This window comes from Psammomys obesus, unplaced genomic scaffold, assembly GCF_907164565.1.
Source record: "Psammomys obesus unplaced genomic scaffold, mPsaObe1.curated_primary_1811, whole genome shotgun sequence".
In the NCBI taxonomy this organism is placed as follows: domain Eukaryota; kingdom Metazoa; phylum Chordata; class Mammalia; order Rodentia; family Muridae; genus Psammomys; species Psammomys obesus.
In genome coordinates this window covers 18,526,013-18,551,529 of record NW_026585894.1, presented here as the reverse complement: position 1 = coordinate 18,551,529, position 25,517 = coordinate 18,526,013, and the positions used below count along the sequence as shown (strand labels likewise).

Genomic DNA, 25,517 nt, shown 5'->3' with positions numbered 1-25,517 from the left:
TTGGTGCTATTACTTTTTTTCCTCTCTCTCTCTCTTTTCTCTTGCATGGCAATCAAGAACTGCTTCCAATGAACCTACATTTATTTACTTTAACTTGCCTTACATGAGAAGCAGCCTAAGCTCCTTATTTTTTAATTATAGAAAAAGGGAGGAATGTTACTATTTAGGTAGCCTGCTTCTGGGTTACCTAGTAATCTATGATGTCATCATGTGTCGCCAGCCAGGTAGACACATCTGGCAGGCAGTGTTCAGCTATACAAAAGCTATAAATGGACCCCTGTCTGTTACCCTGTCTCTCTCTCTCTCTTACTCTTGCACTCTTGCTGTCTCTTACTTTCTCCCCCTTTTTTGTCAGGGTGCCCCCTCTCCCTTGCCATGTATCTCTCTCTCTTTCCCTCTCTCTCTCCATCTCCATCCAATCAACCTCTTTCATATAATATCTGTTGTGTACATCACTTCACAGCGAGCATCTCTGGGCATCAGCTTTTTCAACCTAAAAGCAGCCTCGAGACCATTGATGGTAAGATAGCTTAGTGATATTTGATTTGAGCAAGCTGGTATCAATAAGAAAACTTGAAGTGTTGTTTCCCTTAAATTTTGGAAAATATGGATTGCAAAGAAGCTGTTCACAAATGATTTTGCAGTAACGTTTACAGAAAAGTTTATATTGGTATTTTATCGAATTACTGAAAAGTAGTTCCTTCTATCATGCTCATAGAAAAATAATTAGCTATGTGGGATTAAACCTTTGAATGCACCTTTAGCCAATCACAATAATAAAGCTAACTACTTCAGGAAATAATCATAAGGAAGTATATGAAATATATATATATGTAGATTGACTGCTAACTTCCTCCCACTGAAGAAATAGAGAAATGAGTTTTTTTTTTTTTTTGAGGAGGTAGTTGCTACATTTACCACAACTATTTAATTTCTTCAATACTCTAATTTCCTTTTTCTCCCCATTGTACCTGGTGTCATGCAAGACTCTACTCTTACTGATTAAAGATACTGGAAGTGTGAAGATCAGAGAATTGTGAGTGTGAAATTTGCATCACACTCCTGAACATTATACTTAGCATAAGCTACTCATACAGGTAAGGGTGTTTGTTTGTTCAGTTCATGCTTAAAGGTTAACTTTATGTGTCTAAACTGTTTAAACTGTGAAATCTGATCATTAAATAAGGTAGTCATCATGATAAGCACTTAAATAGCCATGAGTAACTGCTAGAGTTGTAGATGTTTTCTCATTTGTCAAATTAGCAGAGACCCACTTTGTACACAAACATTCTGCTGAGGGAATGCATACTTGGAGACAGTTTCTTGGAAGAAGCAATTCTGCAAGAGCTCACTTTCTTTGGACTTCTCAAGTTGTATTTTACAAGTTTTAGAAACTTTTTTTTTTCTAGTAGCTTTAAAATCAAAGACTTACTGAAAGGGCATGAATTTGAGAAGCTGAAAGGCAGGAGCTAGTTATTTGTTTCTGTAGAGACTCAATATCATCTGGCTTCTCAACAGTCTCCTGCCCTCCTTTTGTTAGAAAATATTTGCTATTAATATTCATAGAGGTACCAATACCTCTGCTGCTTTTAGCATGTAATGCATTATCTCTAGGAGGCAGAGGCTACTGCTTTTCATAAAAGAGGCTTCATCTTTTAAGAGAAGCTTTGGCCCTTTTGTAAAACCAAAATCTCTTTTGAACAGAAGGATTTTTCTTAATAAATGAACTGGTTCACTTCAATCTCTATTTGCCTGATTTTGAAATCAGAACGGTTACAGATTAGAGTTGCATTTTTTAAAAGTACAATCCATTGCAACTACAATCCATTGCAGTTCACAAACTATGAAGGCACTCTGAAGCATATGGTGCAATTTCGAAATAAAAACTGTAAAGAATTAAGATGGTGAAGACAGTGGTAGACCGTAATATAAGGTCTCAGTATTTGAATGCAGACAAACTACACAGTCTTTAAGTGTTTAGGTATGAGAGTGGCTTAAAGGTGGTTTCAAAATGTTAATTTATTAGAAAACGATCCTCATTTTAAATAAAACCTGACATGTAATTTTAAAGCAATCCAAGATGTAGAAAATAATAAGACCATGATTCTGAAGAGGGGTAGAGAATACAATAATCCGAAGAAGCAGAGAGCAGAGATGTTATATGGGAAAACCTTCTTAAGTTTATCATCAAAAGAGAGAAGGTGATTAACAAAAGATTAAGGAACTCTGCTATATATCATAAAAGTGCACAATATTAATATTTATAGTAAAATTTAAAGGTGAACAAAACAGAGAGATGGTGCATTCTAAAGAGAAATCATGTTCCTTAAAAATATCAATAAATATAATTTATTAAGTTGCTGTGGTAATTGCAACCTTGGAAGACAGACTGTTATTGAACCAGAACCTAGTAACTTCTCTATGCTATTCTTACCCAAAAAAATTAAATAAGGAGAAAAATAAGAGTTTATATGTAATTTCTCACCTCATCACATATACCTGCAGCAAGAAAGATCTAAAAATAAGATAAATCAAAAAGTAAAAACCAGAGATGGAGAGATGGCTCAGCAGTTAAGAGCACTGGCTGCTCTTCCAGAGGACCCAAGATCAAGTGAGTCTCAGTATATAAGATATATGCTGATAAACATATATATTTATACATATATATTATAAACAACTATATATAATCAGTGGTATATTTAAAAACTAGTTTTTATTTATTAGTTTTAAAATAAAAGCTTTAATATAAAAACTTACAAATAAAAATTTGATTAATTTTTAAGTTATCATGTAAAGGGATGTGTCTAACCCGGGTGTCAATGAGGCCATACTTGTAGCACTGTCCTCTTATTAATTTGTATTGCTTTTAGATTTCTAGGCAAAAGCTGTCATCATTTACACACTGCTTTATAATCTAAGAGGTATTTTCTTTAGCCTATGAATGATAAATCTCAGGCATTTAATTAGCTATTTGTTTCAAATTTTGTATTTTAGACGAAGTCATTATCCATCACTTTAAATACTGTTGCTTTTACTACAACTAGACCATTGTGACAACTAGAAAAGGTAAGAAGGCATCTGGATTTTCTTGCTCCACCCAATGCCTTTTGTTGTTTTAGCTAAGAGCTTTAAAAAGCCTTAAATACCATCTATAGTTTTATTTTTATTAAGTATATGTAATTCCATTCTAGCTCCTGTGACAAAATTCAAGAAAATCTGATATAAATGAGTAACAACTCGACATGTATTCAACCATCTATGATTTCTACCACAGCTTTACCGACCACTTATATCTTTTTGTGTATTGTTGGTCTCTTTGGGAACTCACTTGCTCAGTGGGTATTTTTAACAAAAATAGGTAAGAAAACGTCAACACATGTCTACTTGGCAAATCTTGTGACTGCAAACTTACTTGTGTGCACGGCCATGCCTTTCATGGGTATATATTTCTTGAAGGGTTTCTATTGGAAATATGAATCTATACAATGCAGACTGGTCAATTTCTTGGGGACTCTATCCATGCATGTAAGTATGTTTGCCAGCCTCTTAATTTTAAGCTGGATTGCCATAAGCCGTTATGCTACCTTAATGAAAAAGGAGTCCCTGCCAAAGGCCACCTCATGCTATGAGAGAATGTTTTATGGTCACTTACTAAAAAAATTTCGCCAGCCCAACTTTGCCAGGAAAATGTGTATTTACATATGGGGAGTTGTGCTGGTTGTAATTATCCCAGTTACCCTGTACTACTCAGTGGTAGAGGCTACAGAAGAAGGAGAAAGCCAGTGCTACAACCGGCAGATGGAACTGGGAGCCAGCACCTCTCAGATTGCAGGTCTCATTGGAACCACATTTATTGGATTCTCATTTTTAGTAGTGGTAACATCATACTATTCTTTTGTCAACCATCTGAGAAGAGTAAGGACCTGTACCTCCATTACAGAGAAAGATCTGACCTACAAATCTGTGAAACGGCACCTTTTGATCATCCAGGTGCTCTTAGTAGTTTGCTTTCTTCCATATAGTATTTTTAAACCCATTTTTTATGTTCTGCACCAGAGAGAAGAAGACTGTCAGCAGCTGAATTATTTAATAGAAGCAAAAAATATCCTCACTTGTCTTGCATCAGCCAGAAGTAGTACAGACCCCATTATATTTCTTTTATTAGATAAAACATTCAAGAAGACACTATATAATCTCCTTACAAAATCTTAATTCACTGCATATACTAGCATATGGCTGACTTTTGGATGGAAAACACAAGAGAAAAATATTCATGTGACTCTATTAGTGATACTAAATTAAATGACGAACATGTCACAGCTTGGTTGACAACAGGCACCAAGAAAACTTCTGTCTTTTTTGTTTTTTGAAGCAGGGTTTATCTATGTAGCCTTGGCTGTCCCAGACTCACTTTGTAGACCAGGCTGGCCTTGAACTCAGAGTGATCCACCTGTCTCTGCCTCTTACACTGCTGGGATTACAGGCATATGCCACCACAGCTGGCAACCTCTGGGTGTTTCAAAACAAATATATGCATAATATTGGACATAAAGTTCTACTTCTACTGAAAGTCGAGATGGCAGAGACTCCCAGAAACATGTCAACTATACCAAAAGGATTCCACTGTGTATAAAAGCAAACAACATTGTTTTGTTTTCAGCTGTTGTGGATCTTTTGTTCAAAACACAAAATTTTATGACTGTAGGATGAAGAAGCAAAAGGCTTATAACCTAATACCTGCCTCTTCATAACCTAATAACCTGCCTGCTTCATAACCTAATACAAGTACTCATCTATGATCAGATTTTATTTTGTTGGCAACTTAAAAAAATCAGAAAAATATAAGTGCTGGAAAATTCAATCAGTAGGAAATGTTTTCATTTAAATCCTATCTAACTGCATGAATAATGCAGTGTAAAGTAAATTTGGTATTATCTCACTCATTTTCTTGCTAAAGACAATATTCAACTACTTAACATTTCATAAATAGATTTTACTTATAAACATTTGGATTATGCCTTGTCAAAATAAAAAGCAATATATATATATGATTATAAAGCCCATCTTTTTGCTATTTGCATGTACTTCCAATATAAATCGTGATGTTATTATTAGTGACCATACCTGCCATATAGTTATGTTCAATTAATTTTTGTAAACTAAATAAATGAAGTATAAAGAAGTGTAATTGTGTTAAATAAAAGGCTGACCTCTGGATTTAAACTCAGTGCAATACTGGCTCCATCTCTTAGCAAATTATTTTACCCTCTTCACATATTAATTTCTTTAATTGTAGAACAGAAAATGATCTAATTCATATCATTATAATTAAATCAGATGCTTTTATTATTGTGAACAATCAGCTAGTCAGCACTTGCTGTGTGCTAGGTCTTCTTTGTATATGGTTCACCATTATAATTTTAATCATCACAACCACGAAACACGTTAATGTACTTACTGATGAAAAAAATCCAGATACACAGTTAAGTGGTCATCCCAATTCCTTCAGTATATAAGTATATTTAAGAAGTAATGATGTCAGTGATAATTTCTTTTATGTCATCTTGCCAGTAAAAAAGTGATTACTTCTGTATTCTATACATTATGATTAAAAAATTAAAAAATGTGTTTTCAAAATTATTATAAATTCCTTTGGAGCTATAATTTGTCTTCTTTTTCTACTTCCATGGTACTTGCATTCTCTTCTCACATAGAAACAGAGGAAAACAAAGCCAGGCACGGTGGTACATACTCTTAATCCCAGCACTCAGGAGGCAGAGACAGGCAGATCTAGGTCAGCCTGGTCTACAAAGTGAGTCTATAACAGCCAAACTACACAGAGAAACCCTGTCTTGAAAAAACAAAACAAACAAAAGAAACAGACAGTTGAATAAAATGAACCAATAAGCACAACTAGCCACTTTGTTAGGAACTGCTTAAAGATTCATTTTCATCTCTTCTGCATGGTAATCACTGTGGTATTCAAAAAGAAGTTTACATTAAGTTCATGTGAATATACAAATCTCTAATTTCATAGCAGGTTTTGTTCCTGATCTAGAAGTATAGAAGCATTCATTCAACCAATTCTCTGAGTCATATGCTCAAAATTAGTAGACTGTGTAGTTTCCATCAAAATCCAGCACAGAAATATACCCAGTAAATCCTTGTTCTTTTTATTTTATTCCTTAGCTGAGAGATGAAACTATTCAAAATTGGAACACATTCTGGCTTCAGGTATTTACAGTGTGTATCTATTCTTCTGTGTATATGTTTGCATGCGTGTGTGTGTGTGTGTGTGTGTGTGTGTGTGTGTGTGTGTGTTGGAACACATGCTTGGGTGTAGTGACTAGAAATTAACTTCACATATTATTCTTCAGGAGCCATCCATGTTAATTCTGAGAGGAGACCTCTCACTAGGTTAGGGTCAGGTTTATATGGGCTGATTATACCTCATTATACCTCGATTATGCGAGGCTGGCTGGCCAGCAAGTGCCAGGCTGCACCTGTCTCCCCAGCACTAGGATTACAAGTCTGTGTCTCCAAGCCTACCTTTTTCCTTGAGGGCTAGGGATTGAACTCAAGTCTTTGTGTTTGTGGCAAGTACTTCTCTCCAGTCTGCACCTATGTCCCCAGTCTAAGTACATATTCTTTCATAGTACTGATTGAATGTTTGGTTCAATAACAAGTGCAGAGACAAAGGAGAACTGTAAATTCCTGATGACCTCTGTAGGCTGAAAACTGAGATGTCTAATGCAGTGACGTTGTAAACCTACAGATCACAGAACCCATTAGGAGACTAACTGAAATGCCCAGATTTCTCCAAAGTTATTCTACATTATCGTTACGTGAGTTTTAAACCTCAAACTCAAACCAACCCTATATCTGACAGAGGACTAATATCCAGTTTATATAAAGAACTAAAGAGCAAAAAAAAAAAAAAAAATCAAGTAATCCAATTAAAAAATGGGGAACAGAGTTAAACAGAGAACTCTCTGTAGAAGAATATCGAATGGCAGAGAAACACTTAAAGAAATGCTCAACGTCCTTGGCCATCAGAGAAATGCAAATCAAAATGACCCTGAGATTTCACCTTACACCCATCAGAATGGCTAAGACAAAAAACTCAAGTGACAACACATGCTGGAGAGGATGTGGAGAAAGGCAAACCATCCTCCATTGCTGGTGGGAGTGCAAACTTGTACGACCACTTTGGAAATCAATCTGGCGCTTTCTCAGACAATTAGGAATAGTGCTATCTCAAGATCCAGGTATACCACGCCTAGGCATATATCCAAAAGATGCTCAAGTATACAACAAGGACATTTGCTCAACTATGTTCGTAGCACTTATTGGTAATAGCCAGAAGCTGGAAACAACCCAGATGCCCTTCAGTTGAGAAAGGAATTCAAACTATTAAGAGTGGACAAACTACTCAGCAATTAAAAACAAGGAAATCATGAAATTTGCAGGCAAATGGTGGGACTTAGAAAAGATCATCCTGAGTGAGGTATCCCACAAGCAGAAAGACCCACACGGTATATACTCACTTATAGGTGGATACTAGACCTATAAGATAGGATAAACATGCTGAAATCTGTACACCTAAAGAAGCTAAACAAGAAGGAGGACCTGGGGTAAAATGGATATAATCTAGAACCCCTGCTCGGATGTAGCCTATGGCAGCTCAGTATCCAAGTGGGTTCCCTAGTTTAAGGAAAACAGGGACTATCTCTGGCATGAAATCAGTGGCTGGCTCTTTGACCTCCCCAACCTCCATGGGAAGAGCAGCCTAGCTAAGCCACAGAGAAGGACATTGCAGCCAGTCCTGGCGAGACCTGATAAGCGAGGGTCAGATAAAAGGGGAGGAGGACCTCCTCTATCAGTGGACTTAGAGAGGGGCATGGGAGGAGATGAGGGAGGGAGGGTGAGATTGGGAGGGAATGAGGGATGGAGCTACAGTTGGGATACAAAGGGAATAAACTCTAATTAATATAAAAAATAAAAATTTAATTAAAAAAAGACTGGACAAACAAAATTTAGGATGCACTATTTAATCTGAAGCAAGTCTGCCCTCCCTTGGTAGGAAAGGAAGATGGCCCATGGTTCTGCTTTGGTGAGGACTTCCTGGTCCTGCAGCCTGTCAGGGTAGGAGCTATGATGAGTAAGTGGGTAAAAGGAAAGCCTGCGAGGGGCTTATGGGGGGATACAAAATGAATAAAGTGTAATTAATAAAAGTTAAATAAAAAATTAAAAAAAGAGGAAAGCCTGCACTCAAGCTACAAAGGGAACACTGGTAATCTGCTAAGCATTTTAGTAGTATAGCCTAAAGCTGGGGATTGACATCTGATATCCCCGGCTCAACTGATACCATTTCAAAAAGTTACTGCTGATATGAAAAGTTTGCTAACTGATAAAAAAAACCTGCCTGGTTATAGGACACATGCTCTCCTGGGCTCAGGCGAGGAGTATTAGAAGAAACTACTTCTAATAAGCAAAGGAAATATTCATCCTTTAAAAATTTGTGAGGATTTTTTCAAAGTCCAATGGTTAGGAGACTATAATCAAATGAAATGTGCACAAGATGCTCAGGGACCTTTTAAGAGTAATGCCCAAGTACTAATTGCAGTGCACTGTTCATAAGGACAGAAAGGGAATGGATCTGGATGGGAGGGAAGTAGGGGGAGAAAAAAAAAAAAACTATAGTCAGGACATATTGTGTGAAAAAAAAAATCTATTTTCAGTTAAAGAAAAAAAGTGAGTTGGTTTTAATGAGAATTAATTCTTTAGAACAATTTAACATAGGGACTTTTGGAGTTGCGGTAGCTGGTGTAAAAAAAATGTCAGTGAGTAAGCACAAGAGGAAGGAATATTTCAAGAAATCCACACTGCTGGGGAAACCACTGTTTATTGTAACTGTGGAGAATGAACATTTATAATAATGTCCAGCACTTAGCAGATGAAAGGAGAACTGAGACCAGAAAGGGACCAAAGAGCAGTCAGGCATGCTGACACAGGCTGCAAAGGAAACCATTGAGGAAGCACACCCCAAAACATTGAGGCAAGAGGCCTTAGGCTATGTGTTATGTGCAACTGAGGCTAGCAGTTTTGAGAACTAAAAACTGAGTTCCCAAAGCTCCTGGGCCAGGCCACACTCAGAATGGAGGGTAATTGTGCTTGGCAAGCAGTTTGTATGCTGAAGAGCTGCTTTACTTTGACTCCACTTACTGAAGTTGTACCAGAGTGAGTGAGACTGGGGCTGAAGAATGCTGTGCCTCTGTAAACCCAGGCAATGCTTTGGGATTTAGGGAGCATCAGGCCAAGAGTAAGCTAGGAGCCAGGAGCTGATCTGATCTTGGTAATGGTCTCGTCTCATTTCTATCCAAAGTACTTTGAATTTAGGGGTAAGAGGACAAAAGTGTGTCTGTGGGGGAAATCACTGAATCATAAATGGAAGTTACCCCAACCTTTCACAAGATAAAGAATTAAAGGGAAAAAGGATGGCATGAAAGAAGACAAAAACAAAAAACATCGAGAGTATGCATGCCTGAATTAGGAGGTAAAACACAATACAGTACTATAATGATGGGTCTTAACTGGGGCCAATGTTATGTATGCCTCAGGATACATTTTTGGTTGCCATAGCTTTAAGGACTGAAGATGCTACTGACACTTAATGGGCAAAGGCCAGGGTACTGCTAAAGCATATTAAAATATCCTAGACAGCTTCCCACAACCAAGTGTCAAACCCCCAGTCTCACTAGTACAACTGCTGGGAGATCCTTCATCATCATGACAGGGCTCCCTAAATCAACATTTTAAAAGGTGCAATTTCTTGAGAGACTGCATCTCCAAAGCCAGCAGCTTCCACTATGCATGTGGTATCATAATGCTCAAATCTAACCGAAACACCTTTCAACATCATCATTATGATCTCAAAAGGAAACAGCTACAAAACAAAGGAAAAAGTACAATTAATCAATATAAAATCTGCTTTTTAGATTATCTGGTAAGGAAGAAAGGGGAAGGGGAAGGAGAAAAGGAAGGGCAAGGGGAGGTAAAGTGAAAGGGTGAGGTAGAGAGAGGATGAGGATATACAGTTGATTAATTGTTAGGTAGATGAGACAAATTAAATAAAAATTTCCCTCATGGAAGTAAAGTATTGCCATGACATTCTATTTTCTTCACTAACTATAAAGAAGGTAAACAAACAAAACCTTTTAATTGTAGAAACCAAAATGTACATGTATGAACTAAATAAATAATCTGTGTATCTCTGGCTGTCCTGGAACTCACTCTGTAATCAGGCTGACCTCAAACTCAGAGATCTGCTTGCCTCTTCCTCCCATGGGGTGAATCACAGGTTGGGCCAGCCAATGGTTGGACATTCCCTCAATCTCTGCTTTATTTTTGTCCCTGCACATCTTGTAGGCAGGGTAAATTTTGGGTTGACATTTTTGTGGGCGGGCTGGTGTTTTCCTCCCTCCACTAGGAGTCCTGTCTAATTAGAGGGTGTCCTCTTCAGTCTCCATGACCCCTGTTACTAGGAGTCTCAGCTAGAGTCACCTCCATATCTTCCCAGAAGTCTAACCTAGGTCTCTAGCTTGTCAGAGATGACTCCACCCATGGATTCTCTTCTCTCTGCAGACCCTCTGTCTTCCATCCCCCATCTCCCCAGGTCTAATCACCATCTTCATTTCTCTCTGTGCTCCCTCTCCTATCTTGTTCCCTTTCTTCAACCACTTTTGCTGTCTATTGTATTTCCCCTTCTGAGTGAGATTTAAGCATCTTCCCTTGGGTCCTCCTTATTATTTATTTTCTTTGTATCTGTGAATTGTAGTATGTTTATCCTGTACTATATGGCTAAAATCCGTTTATAAGTGAGTGCATACTATGTGTGTCTTTCTGGATCTGGGTTACCACACTCAGGATGATCGTTCTAGTTCTATCCAATTGCCTGCAAATTTCATGATTTCTTTGTTTTTAATAGCTGAGTAGTATTCCATCGTGTAAATGTACCACAGTTTCTAAATTTCCAGTTTACTTCTTTTTGCACAATGACTTGCTATCTGTCTCTTTGTATTAGAATGTCAGCTCTACTAGGGCTGTGACTTTCTTTTTTTTTTTTTTTTTCTTTTTTTTTTGGGCTGTGACTTTCTTATTCACTGGTGTAGCTCCAGATTCTAGGATAGTGCCTGCCACACATTAGGCATTTGAAAACTATCTTTTGGATGAATATCTTAAGTAAGATATGTTGTCAGCAATGACAACTAAGTAAATGGAACAGTCCATTCACTTATGCAAAATACACATATTTCAGGTACCATCAACAAAATGGCACCTGAGTATAAAGGCTATCAACATTAATGCAAGCCTTCTGTTGAGTATCACTGACAACTGAAGTATGATACTTTTGCCTGGTGATTTATTAATTTGCAGTCTGAGAATTACTTCTCTATTTCCTTCTTCAGCAGGTTCCTAAGTGCTTTGTAAAAATTACATGGCATGTCTTTCAGAAAAAGAAATTAATTCAGTATAACCTAAAATAAAACTTTCAGGCCTTTGCACACAGTGTCTTCTTTGTGAAATGCCCCCTTGTCCTCAGACCATCATTCAAGATTTTCTTTGGGAAACCCTCTGATGCTGTCCTTTAATGATACCTACCACCCTCTACAACAATTTGTTTACCTACCTATAAAGATTACACCAACAACTTCTTTTACCCTTGTATACTTGTAGCACTTCAAAAACAAAACAAAAAAAAAAGCTGTAGCTAACCAGATATGGTTGGGGTGGGATTACATTTCTGTAATATCAGCACTTGGGGTGGTGGAATCAGGAGGTCAACCTCAGCTACACAGCAAGTTCAAGAACAGCTACAGCAAACATTACACCTTGCCTCAGAAAACAAAAATCAAACCAAACCAACCAACCAAACAAACAAAAAAATCCAAACCAAGACAAACGAACAAAAAAGACCCCACAAAAGACAGTTATGTTTCTTTCACTGGAACAAAGACTAATCCCAGACTTTTTTTTTTTTTTTTTTTTTTAATAACCGAAATGACCAATCAGATGCAAAAGGTCCGGCATGGAGCCAGAACTGAGACATACGCATCTACAGGCCTGTTAACTTCCATTTCTTTGAAAACTTGAGCCACTGTCCTTCTGAACATGGGGCCACATGAGAAGAATGGAGGAAGTGACAGTTATGAAAGAGGAAAGAAGGCTTAGCAGCTCTCTAGTTTCAGGACCTGAGGTGTGCGGCTGGCCTCATGGCCTTGGCCAACAGTCTGGGTAACAGAGGTGAGCATTTCCTCTCTAGCTTTAACCAAACTATACAACAGGGAGCAAATGAGGTCAGCTGTTGTTTAAAGTGTTGATACATGGTCAGACTTCCTGAAGTATATAACAAGATGTGTGACTTAGTTTCTCTCCTTATGCCATCATACTTTTAGAGCTCACACTCCCTGTGAAGTAGGCAATCAAATACTTATGAACTATGTAAACAGATACTAAACTAGAAGATGAAGCCAAATATAACTACTCTTATGTTTGGTTTGGTTGGGCTTGCCATTATATCAAATACCATGGCCAATCAAAATCTGACTTTATTACTAGAAGTATTGTACATAATCATAATTTGTTCTATAATAGTGACAAAATTTCTATCAAGAACAGAATTCACACAAAATAAAATGGTTGACCAAACAGTTTTACACACAATTTCTGTTACATCTAGCAATCTGTTTTACAAATTTTAAGCTTTCAGGTTATCATTTTTTTCAGATTATCAATTTTTTCTTATATGCATTTTATATAGTAAAATATTTGTCTTATATGTATATATATGGAGAAAATTTTTACTCTGTATATATTCACTTTCTTATATTCATTAAATGCAAAAGAACCACATGCTGTAATATGGACAATGATTCCTTTGTTCCCTCTTGTGGTGGTTTGAATGGAGACCCTTCCCACCCCCGATACCACCACATATGTTCAAGTTTGAATGCTTCCCAGTTGATGAACTGTTTGGGAAGGATTAGTTGGCGTGGTCTTGTTGGAAGAAGTCTGTTGCTGGGGTTGGGCTTTGAGATTTTAAAAGCCCATGCCAGGCACAGTCTCTCTTTCTCTGCCTGCTGACTAAGAATCAGAATGTAAAGCCCGCAGCTACTGCTCCAGCACCACATCTGTCTGTTTCCCACCATGATGAACATGGACTAATCCTCTGAAATTGTAAGTCTCCAATTATATGCTCTTTCAAACAAATTTGCCTTGGTCATAGTGTTTCATCACAGCAATAGAATAAAATACTAAGACAGCTTTCTACAATTTTTACTCTCTTTGAATAACTGAAGATTTTTTATTTTTAAAAATTTATTTATTATTATTTATTGCAATTTATTTATTTTGTATCCCAGCTGTTGCCCCCTCTTGTCTCCTCCCATCCCACCAACCCTCTTTCTTCTCCCCCTATGCCCCTTTCCCAGTCCACTGGTAGGGAAGGTCCTCCTCCCCTTCTCTCTGACCCTAGCCTATCAGGTCTCATCACGACTGGCTGCATTGTCTTCCTCTGTGGCCTGGCAAGGATTCTCCCCCTCATGGGGAGGTGATCAAAGAGCCAGCCATTAAGTTCATGCCATATACAGCCCCTGATCTCTTTACTAGTGAACCTACTTGGAAACTGAGAAAATAAATGTATTTTGCATGTATTGGGTTGTCTGGTGTCACATTTTTAACGGCGGATCTCCACATTTGAAAAGAATGAACAAAAAGATATTGTGCACCTAGTCAGCACTAATGGATATTTTTACACAATTTTTACAGTGATTTTAATTTGCTGTTACTATATTTAATTAGATAGTTTTGGAACTGCTCATGAGGTTCCTCAGTTTTTAGCTACAAAAATTTCTACTACTAACTTTAACTAATTTCCTTAACTTTTTAAAATATACTAAAGAGTAATACTTTAAAAAATATAACTAGAAGGAAGAAACACTACTCTGTGTATGCTGAAGAGTAGATAGGCCAGGACCAACACAGCTAAGCCTATGGCTATAGAAACTTCAGAGACTCTCTGGTTAAAGGCCTTGGAAGGTGCTAGGGAAGAGTGGGAAACCCCACTGGGCTACTTTATAGTCTACTTCTGTGTTTTTTGACACAGATGAACAGGGACTGAAATTTCTCATTAATTTAATACAAGGATGGAGCAGGAAGAAAGATAATAATCTCATTGATATTCTAAGAGTACAAAGTGCATTATATCTAGAATTGTGAGTTTCTGCTATGTTTAAAAAACTAGCTGCATGGCAAATGGTGGGATCTAGAAAAGATCATCCTGAGTGAAATATCCCAGAAGGAGAAAGACAAACACCGTATATACTCACTTATATAGACCTATAAGATATAAACATAATGAAATCTATACACCTAAAAAAGATAATCAAGAGAGCGGACATGGGGTAAGATTATCAATCCTCGTTTAGAAAGACAGATGGGATGCGCATTGAACATATGACAGGAGTCTACTGAGTGCATTTGAAAGACTCTAACTAGCAGTGTTTTCAAAGCAAAGACTCATGACCAAACCTTTGGCAGAGTACAGGGAATCATAAGAAAGAAGGGGAGTTAGTCTGATGAGGAAAGGATAGGAGCTCCACAAGGACCAAATATATCTGGGCACAGGTTCTTTTCTGAGACTGACATGCAACCAAGGACCATGTATGAATGTAACCTAGAACCTCTGCTCAGATGTAGCCTGTGGTAGCTCAGTAACCAATTGGCTTCCCATAGTGTAGGGAACAAGGACTATTTCTAACAGGAACTCAATGACTGGCTCTTTGGCCTCCCAACCCCCCCAAGGGAGGAGCAGTCCTGTTAGGCCACAGAGGAGAGCTTTGCAGCCAGTCCTGAGGATACCTGATAAAACAGGATCAGATGAATGGGGAGGAGGTCCCCCCTATCAGTGGACTTGGCAAGGGGCACGGTGGAGATGAGGGAGGGAGGGAGGGACTGGGAGGGAATGAGGGATCGGGACATGGCTGGGATACAGAGTTAATAAAATGTAACTGATAAGAAAAAAATAAAATAAAAAAAAACTAGCTGCATAACAGCAACAAGGAGAAAGGCGGGGTGAGCTTGAGCAGCAGCAGGAGGTAGAAAGGGAAGAGGAGTGGGATGCACCAATGTTCAGCACTCACTTGCTCCCTGGGCCCAAGTTTCTATTGCCACAGCTCCATATTTCTTCCCAGTCCTGGCTCAAAGACTATCTTTGGCTGTGGTATTCCAACGATACCAGCCTTATGTTTTACTGCTGGCATTACAAGACTCTTTAGGGTAAAAGAGCATGATCTGATCTTCCCCAAATATGACATGAATTACAAGAAGATCTTGTTCCTGTCTATTGAGCAGACTCCATGAAGGCATCATCAGAAATATCATGAGTCAGAAATGACATCAGAAGAAGTTTACTGTGATTTTAATAGTAGAACAAATGAGAACTAACTATTGGCATTTTTTTCCATAGTTAAACAGAGAAAAAAAGATACTTGTGATGCCACCGTTGTGATTAGTGGGAAAAGCTTCAAAGCTCAGAGGAATATTCTGGGAATAGGCATCCTTCTATCTAAGACTTTACAATACATTTCAAACAAAGGAAGACCTAACTAGAACAGTACTATCTATTTTGATATCATAGGAATTCAAAGGTAGTTTAGTTATCTTGCACCTTTTTTGTTTTGTTTTTTGACACAAGGTTTCTCTGTCTGGCCTTGGCTGTCCTGGACTCACTTTGTAGGCCAGATTGGCCTTGAACTCACAGAGGTCTGCCTGCCTCTGCCTCCCTGAGTGCTGGGATTACAGGCTTGCATTACCATACCTGGCTATCTTGGAGTTCTTGTGGTCTAATAACTTAGTGCTTGCAGAGTAAGGTACACACTGCATGGCAATTAAAGTACTATAAACCCTGTAGGGTCAAAGCTTTACAACAAAAATTTGAAAAAATTGTTAAGGACTGTGCAGCAAACCATCACAGGGTTGGATTACATAGTATCCACATATGCAGACAGTTATTAAAATAAACTATGTTTTATTTCTAGAATATAAGGTTTGCTTGAATCCTACCAAAATATAGTAGTTGTTCTTTTACATTTTATATTCATGTGGTACTTTAACATGAAAGGTGTTAAAATGGCATCCACTTATGGAAGTACAGTGACAGTTGACCGAGTCCCCCTGTTCATCAAACTATTCAGGCTAGTTTGTACTACTAGAGTTTTGATTTTATTTTCATTTACAATAAAATACTACTTTTAGTGAGATCATTTTTTTCCAACCCCATTGGTTCTATTTTCTTTAATTTGATTCATAACCTATACTATATCTATTCAAGTCTTAGGTATTATTTTTAATTATTTTATGCTGATGTGTATTATTTTTAATTATTTTATGCTGATAGGTGTGCTCGAAACAAGTCAGGAGGTAACTTATTGCAATGATTTTCATCATTCTTTTCTCTTTTTTTGACACCAAGTTTCACTACTTTACAAATAACAATGATGCCACAAAGTAGTGGTAGTGAAGTCGGTAAAGACCACAAAGATGATTCTGATCCCAAGGCAACTTTCTCACTTGGCTCTAATTTGAGATATGTTTCTTGGTTTGGGGAATCTGTTATTTTGGCACTATTCTGGCCTCCTATTATTTCTTTCAGTTTACAATACTTTAGGTTTTACCTGAAAGACAGGAATCTGGTTGAAGAAAAGTTACAGAAAAATAAATGATAAATTTAATCATATGATTAACTTTTTAAAAATAGTTTTGTTTTCCTTTTTATTGGCTTTGTGATTCTTTTTCTTTCATGGCAAAGGAGGAAAAATATTAGGTAGTATGTATCTTTTAGAAAAAATAAGCTAAGGAAACTCAAATTACATAGTTCCTGTTAAGAACTAGTACAATGATTCTCTGAACATAAAGCTGTTAAATTAATTCTTATTTGCAAGTAGTAAAGATGCTCTCCGTATTAACAAGAAATTCCTGGTTATTATTATTATCACCTAGTTTCCATTCAGAAGCAGTAATGTTAGTAACAAGAAATACTTACCTTCACATCCCTGTGGATTATGTTATTATCATGACAGTAGCGCAGAGCTTCCAGTATCTGTCTCATGTAGTGGCTGTAAAATACAAGAGAAATCTGAAACTGTAAAACATTTCCACTGTTAAAAATTAATGCACAGTGTCTCTATTTCCTAACTTCCACCTTTATTTTAGCTAGCCACAGATATCTTTCATTTGAGTAGACAAGTCAGTGAGACTTAGTGAAAATGTTGACAAACTTATGTGCTTATTTAAGAAATGGAATATTCTTCAGAGCTAAGTCAAAAGAATTCCACATAATTAATAAACAGCACTGCTATACACACTAAAAAGACAAGCCTAAAAGATATTTAAAAAAACAACCTTCTAATATCTTGTTTAACTCTGTATAGCTAAACTCAATTGCTGTGAAGGAAACTGCTCAGAGCTATTGGAATGGTTCTGACTGAAGGTGTGGTGGCCTTTGCTCTGTCATTCAAATCAGCTCTCTGCCTGGTTTCCTTTTAGCCATGACGAAAATCTACAAAACCCCTACAAATGTGTCTTCTCTTTGCAACTTAATCAGGCTTTAGTTGAAGGCACTCCTGAACAAAGCAAGGCTACTGCTAGACAGCTGGTGTCTGCAGAGGCTTCCACTGAGTACAGACAAAGAACAAAGGAGGAATTAATTTTTTTCTAAGTTCTAACAGGGTCAACTAGCAACAGATCATTACATGAGTTTAAATGTTCCTTCAGTTATTGTGGGTTTATCTCTGGATGAACACATCTGAAGCTGAATATGTGGTAAGTTGAAAGTGCATTAAACACACGCTAACCTATTACCGAACATTAGAGTCTAAGCGTAGTCTGCTTTGCGTATTCTCAAAACACTCACATTCGCCCACATCATACTGCATACCACCAGCACAGGAAAACTTGAAGTGCAGTTTCTACTGACTGCATCCTTTTTATACCATCACAAATTACAAAATTGGGAAGCCGAACTAAGGCAAAGGAGGGATGCCCTCTCTTTTCATTTCGACCCTGGTAGGAATTGCTCCTCTTCAACATTTTATTGTATAGTGTTTATTAAACTTGGCTGTGCTTTCAGACAGTATATTTCTTACACTAAAACAAACAAACAGTTTAAATTAGAGCACTCTTAAATGATCTTCCAGATATGTTTATGACTTTAAACAAAACAACTGAAAGATTCCTATCAAGTTTCCTCTTCGGCATATAACTGTCTAACATGCTCGCACAAATATCCCTCTAGTCAGCATATGGATCATTTTATGTATTATAAATAGATTACAAGTTTACCTTTAAAAAATAAGAGGTAGAGGAGGGGGAAAAAAACAAACTTAAAGTAAACCAGCCTTTTTTTCCTGTATGGATCATCTCCTCAGACCTGGGCCCCACGCAGTTCTTAATGCGATGCTCTGCTGAGAATGGACATGTAAGGGCGTAATCTACAATTAAGTTTTATTTAAATCAGGGGACTTAACATTGGGGACTTTTAGTCATTCAGAGGAGACCTTGGATAAACCGTGATCACCTTAAATGGATAGTAACAAATATAAAGGTAATTTGAAACCTTCAGTAAAGTCATTATTATTATAAAGTTATTATTTAGCTTACAGTCTTGAAGGTCAATCCAGATGTCAAAATGGAAGGCTTAAATTGGGCAAAGTAGACATGTACCCACAAGAGCAGACTATTTTGGATATATAGTGCAGAGATAGCCACCTAAATTATCTTCAGCTTAAAGAAAAGTCCTAACTTCTAGCCTTGAAAACTCAGTGGATGAGCATTTTAAAATGTGAGTATCACTGTACTTCATTATTTGGCTGAATGAAGCTCAGTGACAGAAGACTTGCTTAATATGCACAAAGTTCTGGATTTAATCCCCAGCCACTAGAAAACAGGATACTTTGTTATTTGATTCAAATATGCCAACACAGCAGAATGTTAAGTCATATAAATCATTTCACGAATTATCACAGTTCATAGTTTCAGAAAACCTCAGAAATGCATATATTTACTCCCATCTTCCTGAAGAAATCAGAAAAAATGGTAATTCTATACAAAAGGAAAAAAAAAACTTTCCAATAGCCCATTTGCTTTCTCTAGAAAGAGGTGTTTTTAAGGGTAAAGAGAGATGACTCAGCTTCCTCCTGTGGTCTACAATGGGTTAAAAAGTCTAAAAATTTGCTGGGAAAAAGAGATATCTCTGAAATGTTCCTAGCTGAAGACTATGGAAGCAGGGATCTTTGAGGTGTGGATAGCTTCACGGCGAAGGTAATGTAAGCCAACCAATATTCTCAGGTATAAAACAAAGATGTTTCATGATTGAAATGCTCTCTGAAATGTGTAAATCCCACTAGTCCTAAGTACAGAATTTATTCTGGACCTGAGGTGTATTATTGGTTAAAGTAGAAAGAAGTCATGTGGGGAGCCCTTGACAGTCCAGGTCTTCCTCTACTTCAGATGGGCCTTTTGGTTGTCTTCAAAATTCAAATCATTAAGAAAGCTTCCTGGTAGGGAGATCACTCTGATGGTAAGAGCTGGAGTCAATAACCTTATGTTATCTTACTCCACAGCTCATTAGCACTGAAGGAACAGAGGCTCTCACTAACGGGGCTTTGTTATACTGCCATCTCTTATACTGTACAAAATAAGCACTGTACCAATCTGTGCTTTGTGCCATGCTTTGCCACTCTTCTTGAAACAAACAAACAAAACAGCTTTAGTCATTTCATTATTGGAGCCTCCAACTTTTGCAGTTGCACTCACTGGAATACCTTAACAGTAAATCATAGAACAAGAGAGAAGAAAGGAACATTACAAGTAACCTGACAAAACAGTCCGCACCATGAGAAGACTCTCCATATCCTGTTATTGATCTGGTATAAGAGGAAACACAGCTAATAATAACACCACTCAAGTCACCTTGCTTCCATTTTCATTGTTAGGAAGAAGAAACTTTAATAAGGTGTGTGCAAACTGCTTTCTGAATAATGTCAATTACTGGGCTATTCTTTCCCACTCTATTCTGAAGAGTTCTTTTCATAAAACCACCATTTTTGGCACAAATATAAACAGGTTAAAAAAATCAATAAGCTTTCATCCTGATATATACACAAACCCCTACCTTTTCTGTGGGTCTCAAGACTGGAGAGCCCAGAAGTCATTTCACTGCATGACATCATCTGTACAGTCTATATTGATACCCAAACTAACCGTAGCCAGGACTAAAGTTAAAGGAAAACTAAGAAAAGTTACCAAAAACCGGAGATGAGAGGAAAAGTAGTGGAACACCATGTATGCCAGGTATTCTGGCGTTATTGTGCTTCAAAAAGAAACAAAACAAAGCATAACAAAACAAAACAAATTTCCTCCCTTGAGGAAATGTTCAAAGAATGAAAATATGAATTTTCTTTATGTTGTTTTGAATAACTGCACAAAAGTCGGCTAGAGGGTATAGGGTAGAGCACTTGAGCAGCATGCAAGAGGGCTTAGGTCCAGGTCAATGCTTGGTGATAAGAAAATACACAAAAGTTTCCTTGAATTCTTTACGAAATGTGTGTATGCAAAACTCTAAGAATTCCATTTACTTTGATAAGGTGTTTTACAATAATACCACAAGAAAAATCACAGTTAACACTGGCTGTGTGGAGTGTTAGGGCATGCCTTTTACTTCGGAAGCACCAGAAAGAATGGCAATTTAAAAATTGTGATATAAGCTCAAAAATAGAGAAGTGGGGCTTAAAAATGTGCTTCAGAGAGCAGAATAAATAAGAAAAGAGGATACTTAGCTTTCATTCTACCATAAGTCAGTGATATAAGTAAATAGTATAGTCAAAATATTAAGCTTTCGTTTCCTTCTTTTCCCTAGCTCCAAGAGTACAAAAAAAAAAAAAATCAGCTATCCCACACTAAGAATATTCTTGTTCTGTGCAACAGTCACATCCACTTCATCTTAGACACTGGGGCCCGTGCTCCTCAGCCAATGCATATGGGGCTAGAAGTTGTATTAAGAAACTTAGTTGTTCCCAACTGTGTTCTAGGATGTTATAGTTATAAAAGGGATGATAGGAAAGTTATAATCACTTGATGTAACTGTACTTCAAATGACCACACATGTTAATAAATCCTTGTAGGTTTGAGCTCTTCATATTGTGGCCAGTGACTGAGGAGGGGGAGCGGCTGCTTTAAGTCATGTATCAAATCAGTAACCTGCCAGTCCCTAATTATGCTGTGACTGAATACAGCCAAAGCAGAAAGCTGTATTTCTTTAGGTCTATAAGCTAGTGGTATAATGCATGCATAGCTACTATCATTTTTCATATTTACTTCTCTTTTGAGTCATTAGGTTTTTATGACTACTGCTTCACTTAGTACAATAGTCATCGCTCAGTTGAGAGACCACATCTGGCCTGAAGCAACATATTCAGCAGAAAAATGGTGCTTTTAGTTTTGCTCCTCTTGCTCTTTTATGCTTTTCTTAGATTAACTGGTCACATAATAATCTCATATCGCTAGAAAGCCAAACGAAGAACTAATGAGGTACAGTCTACCAAAGCTGAGCGTCAAATAATATCCCCAAGCTTAATTCTACATGGTCCCTCGGCTACCAAATCTCTTTTTGTAGAAATGCATCAGCAATCAGTAAAATAGGAGCATTTGTGTGCAAAAGCAGAGCTATGTTAACAGAGCTAGTGTTTGCCATTCATTGCAGAATTCTACGTACTACCAGCTTCTACCACACATACTGAAGCAGCTATGCTATCTGCAGAGACACCAGCAGTATGCCTGCAGGCACATTTCCTCTGATTTCTTGGTCATTTTCTTCTTTTATTTCCAGTTTACTTCTGGGGAGTAGATGTAGTTACATACCTGGCTACAGCTTCACTGTATACAAAACCAGCATCTGCTCGCTTTACGATTTCAAAACACAGATCTGCTCCATCCATACTGCACAGAAATGCAAAAAAAAAAAAAAGAGTATTAGAAAAGAGAAACTTCCAAGACAACATTCAAAGTGAACACACCATTGTTGGGAGCTGATTGACTATTGATGAAAAACCTTCTTTCAATGAAAAGCATACCAACTGTAGAGGGCATTATAACCACCAGTTGACAATCTACAGAAAAAAAAAAAAAACTTTTAGGGAGATTAAGCCAATGGCAGTATCAAATAATACAAATAACACAGTAATAACACAGTCTCCAAAGGGAGCAACTCTCGTGGTGATGAGTGTAATTTTTGAATTACATCTCCAAATTCTTTATGTAAAATAATATACTATTTTAAGAATATAAAGCTTTAAACATTTTGCAAAGTTATCATCAATAATGGGAAATGTAAATTACATGCTATGAAAAGAAAAAAAACAATAAGCCAATAAAGAATGTATTTATTTTACCTTCCGTTACCCAAATCAATTGCTACAGACATATTCCAACACATTGATGTGTTGATAATACCCTGTTAATACCTTGCCCTAAAATTTAAAATAGTTCTCATTGTCTCACCTGGTAGGTGAGTAGGTGAGATTGCTTTGACCTAATCTGCTGAATGACTTTGTAAGAAAATGGACTTGTACATAGACTAATCTTATTACTGTTTCTTCAAATTTTTTAAATTAAAAATAGACTCTTCTCTCATACAATACATTTCAATAACAGTTTCTCCTTCCTTCCTCCACCCCTTCTAGCTGGCCCTCTCATTTCCACAGGTTCATCCCCCCTCTGTTTCCTTTCAGAAAACAGCCTCTTTTATTATTATTATTAGTTTCTTTCTTTTTTTTAAATTTTTTATTAATTACACTTTATTCATTTTGTATCCCCCCATAAGTCCCTCCCTCCTCCCCTCCCGATCCCACCCTCCCTCCCCTTTCTGCATGCGTGCCACTCCCTAAGTCCACTGATAGGGGAGGTTCTCCTCTCCTTTCTGATCTTAGTCCATCAGTTGTCATCAAAACTGGCTGCATTGTCCTCTACTGTGGCCTGGTAAGGCTGCTCCCCCCTCAGGGAGAGGTGATCAACAAGCAGACTAATCAGATTATGTCAGAGGCAGTCCCTCTTCCCATTACTATGTAACCCACTTGGACACTGAACTGCCATGGGCTACATCTGTGCAGGGGTTCTAGGTTATCTCCACTAATAGTCCTTGGTTGGAGTATGAGTCTCTGGGAAGTTCCCTGTGTTCAAATTATCGTGTTCTGTTGCTCTCCTTGTGGAGTTCCCGTCCCCTCCAGCTCTTACTATTTCCCACTTCTTACATTAAATTCCATTCACTCTGCCCATCAATTGGCCATCAGGCTTAGCATCTGCTTTGACAGTCTATACTGCAGAGGCTTTCAGAGGCCCTCTGTGGCAGGTTCCAAGGTTGTTTCCTGTTTTCTTCTGGCTTTCAGAGGCCCTCTGTAGCAGGTTCCTAGGTTGTTTCCTGTTTTCTTTTTCTTCTGATGTCCATCCTCTTTGCCTTTCAGGATGGGGATTGAACATTTTAGTTAGGGTCCTCTCTTTTACTTAGTTTGTTTAGCTGTACAGATTTTAGTGGGTTTATTCTATGTTGTATGTTTATATGAGTGAGTATATACCATGCGTGTCTTTTTGCTTCTGGGACAACTCACTCAGGATGATCCTTTCCAGGTCCCACCATTTACCTGCAAATTTCATGATTTCCTTATTTTTCATTGCTGAGTAATACTCCATTGTATAGATGTACCACAGTTTCTGCATCCATTCTTCAGTTGAGGGGCATCTGGGTTGTTTCCAGCTTCTGGCTATTACAAATAAAGCTGCTACAAACATGGTTGAGCAAATGTCCTTTTTGTGTACTTGCGCCTCTTTTGGGTATATGCCTAGGAGTGGTATGGCTGGATCTTGAGGAAGCGCTATTCCTAGTTGTCTGAGAAAGCGCCAGATTGATTTCCAGAGTGGTTGTACCAGTTTACATTCCCACCAGCAGTGGAGAAGGGTTCCCCTTTCTCCACAACCTCTCCAGCATGTGTTGTCCCTTGAGTTTTTCATCTTGGCCATTCTGATGAGTGTAAGGTAAAATCTCAGGGTTGTTTTGATTTGCATTTCCCTAATGGCTAATGAGGTTGAGCATTTCTTTAAGTGCTTCTCTGCCATTCTATATTCCTCTACAGAGAATTCTCTCTTTAGCTCTGTTTCCCATTTTTTAAGTGGATTACTTGGTTTGTTGCTTTTCAGCTTGTTTAGTTCTTTATATATATTGGATATGAGTCCTCTGTCAGATAGAGGGTTGGTGATGATTCTTTCCCAATCTGTAGGCAGTCGCTTTGTTTTGATGATGGTGTCCTTTGCTTTACAGAAGCTTTTCAATTTCATGAGGTCCCATTTATTGATTGTTACTCTTAGAGCCTGTGCAGTTGGTGTTCTGTTCAGGAAGTTTTCTCCTGTACCAATGAGTTCTAGGGTATTCCCCACTTTTTTTTCTAGCCGATTTAATGTGTCTGGTTTTATGTTGAGGTCTTTGATCCACTTGGACTTCAGTTTTGTGCAAGGTGATAAGTATGGATCTATTTTCATTTTTCTACATGTAGACATCCAGTTGGACCAGCACCATTTGTTGAAGATGCTATCTTTTTTCCATTGTATGGTTTTGGCATCTTTGTCAAAAATCAGGTGTCTGTAAGTGTGTGGGTTTATTTCTGGGTCTTCTGTTTGATTCCATTTATCCACCATTCTGTTTCTATGCCAGTACCATGCAGTTTTTATAACTGTTTCTCTATAGTACAGCTTGAGATCAGGGATGGAGATACCTCCAGAAGATCATTTATTGTAGAGGATTATTTTAGCAATTCTCAGTTTCTTGTTATTCCATACGAAGTTGAGAATTTTTCTTTCCAGGTCTGTAAAGAATTGTGTTGGCAATTTGATGGGAATTGCATTAAATCTGTAGATTGCTTTTGGTAAGATGGCCATTTTTACTATGTAATCCTGCCAAGCCATGAGCATGGGAGATCTTTCCATCTTCTCATATCTTCCTCTAATTCTTTCTTCAGAGACTTGAAATTTTTTTCATACAAGTCTTTGACTTGCTTGGTTAGGGTTACACCAAGGTACTTTATGTCATTTGTGGCTATTGTGTCAAATTGGTTCTTAAGGAATACTTTAGCACTGCACTGAAGGAAACTTTTCACCTTTTAAAATGATTAGAACTGATTTCATATGACAAGTGCTTTGTTTGTTTATGAAAAAGTAAAAAGCAGCATAGTGTTGCAAGCATCATCCTATCCATTCTTTAATACTCTTACTATCCAGCAACTTCTGCATCTCTTTTGATGTCAATAAATATCCCCCACTGTGAGTTTGCCACAATTTATATAGGCAAATTGCTTTCAAGGTTTTATTATAAATAACTATGTTAACCTCTTCTCATTAAAACTGGGAGCTATCCCTAA

At 37.6% G+C, this 25,517-nt stretch overlaps 2 protein-coding genes across 11 annotated transcripts in view; one reads left to right on the top strand and one right to left on the bottom strand.

The window, feature by feature from the left end:
• Positions 1-25,517, bottom strand: part of Cask (calcium/calmodulin dependent serine protein kinase) — a 376,056-nt gene that overhangs the window by 157,251 nt on the left and 193,288 nt on the right. For all 10 annotated transcript variants that reach the window (XM_055599508.1, XM_055599513.1, XM_055599507.1 and 7 more), the window contains exons 4-5: positions 21,976-22,053; positions 17,102-17,174 (exon numbers count right to left, since the gene is read on the bottom strand). In XM_055599508.1, the coding sequence (XP_055455483.1) occupies positions 17,102-17,174; positions 21,976-22,053 (151 nt within the window). The remainder of the gene's footprint in view (positions 1-17,101; positions 17,175-21,975; positions 22,054-25,517) is intronic.
• Positions 3,226-4,212, top strand: Gpr82 (G protein-coupled receptor 82). The gene has a single exon (XM_055599520.1). It carries the CDS (start codon positions 3,226-3,228, stop codon positions 4,210-4,212), a length of 987 nt encoding a protein of 328 aa, XP_055455495.1.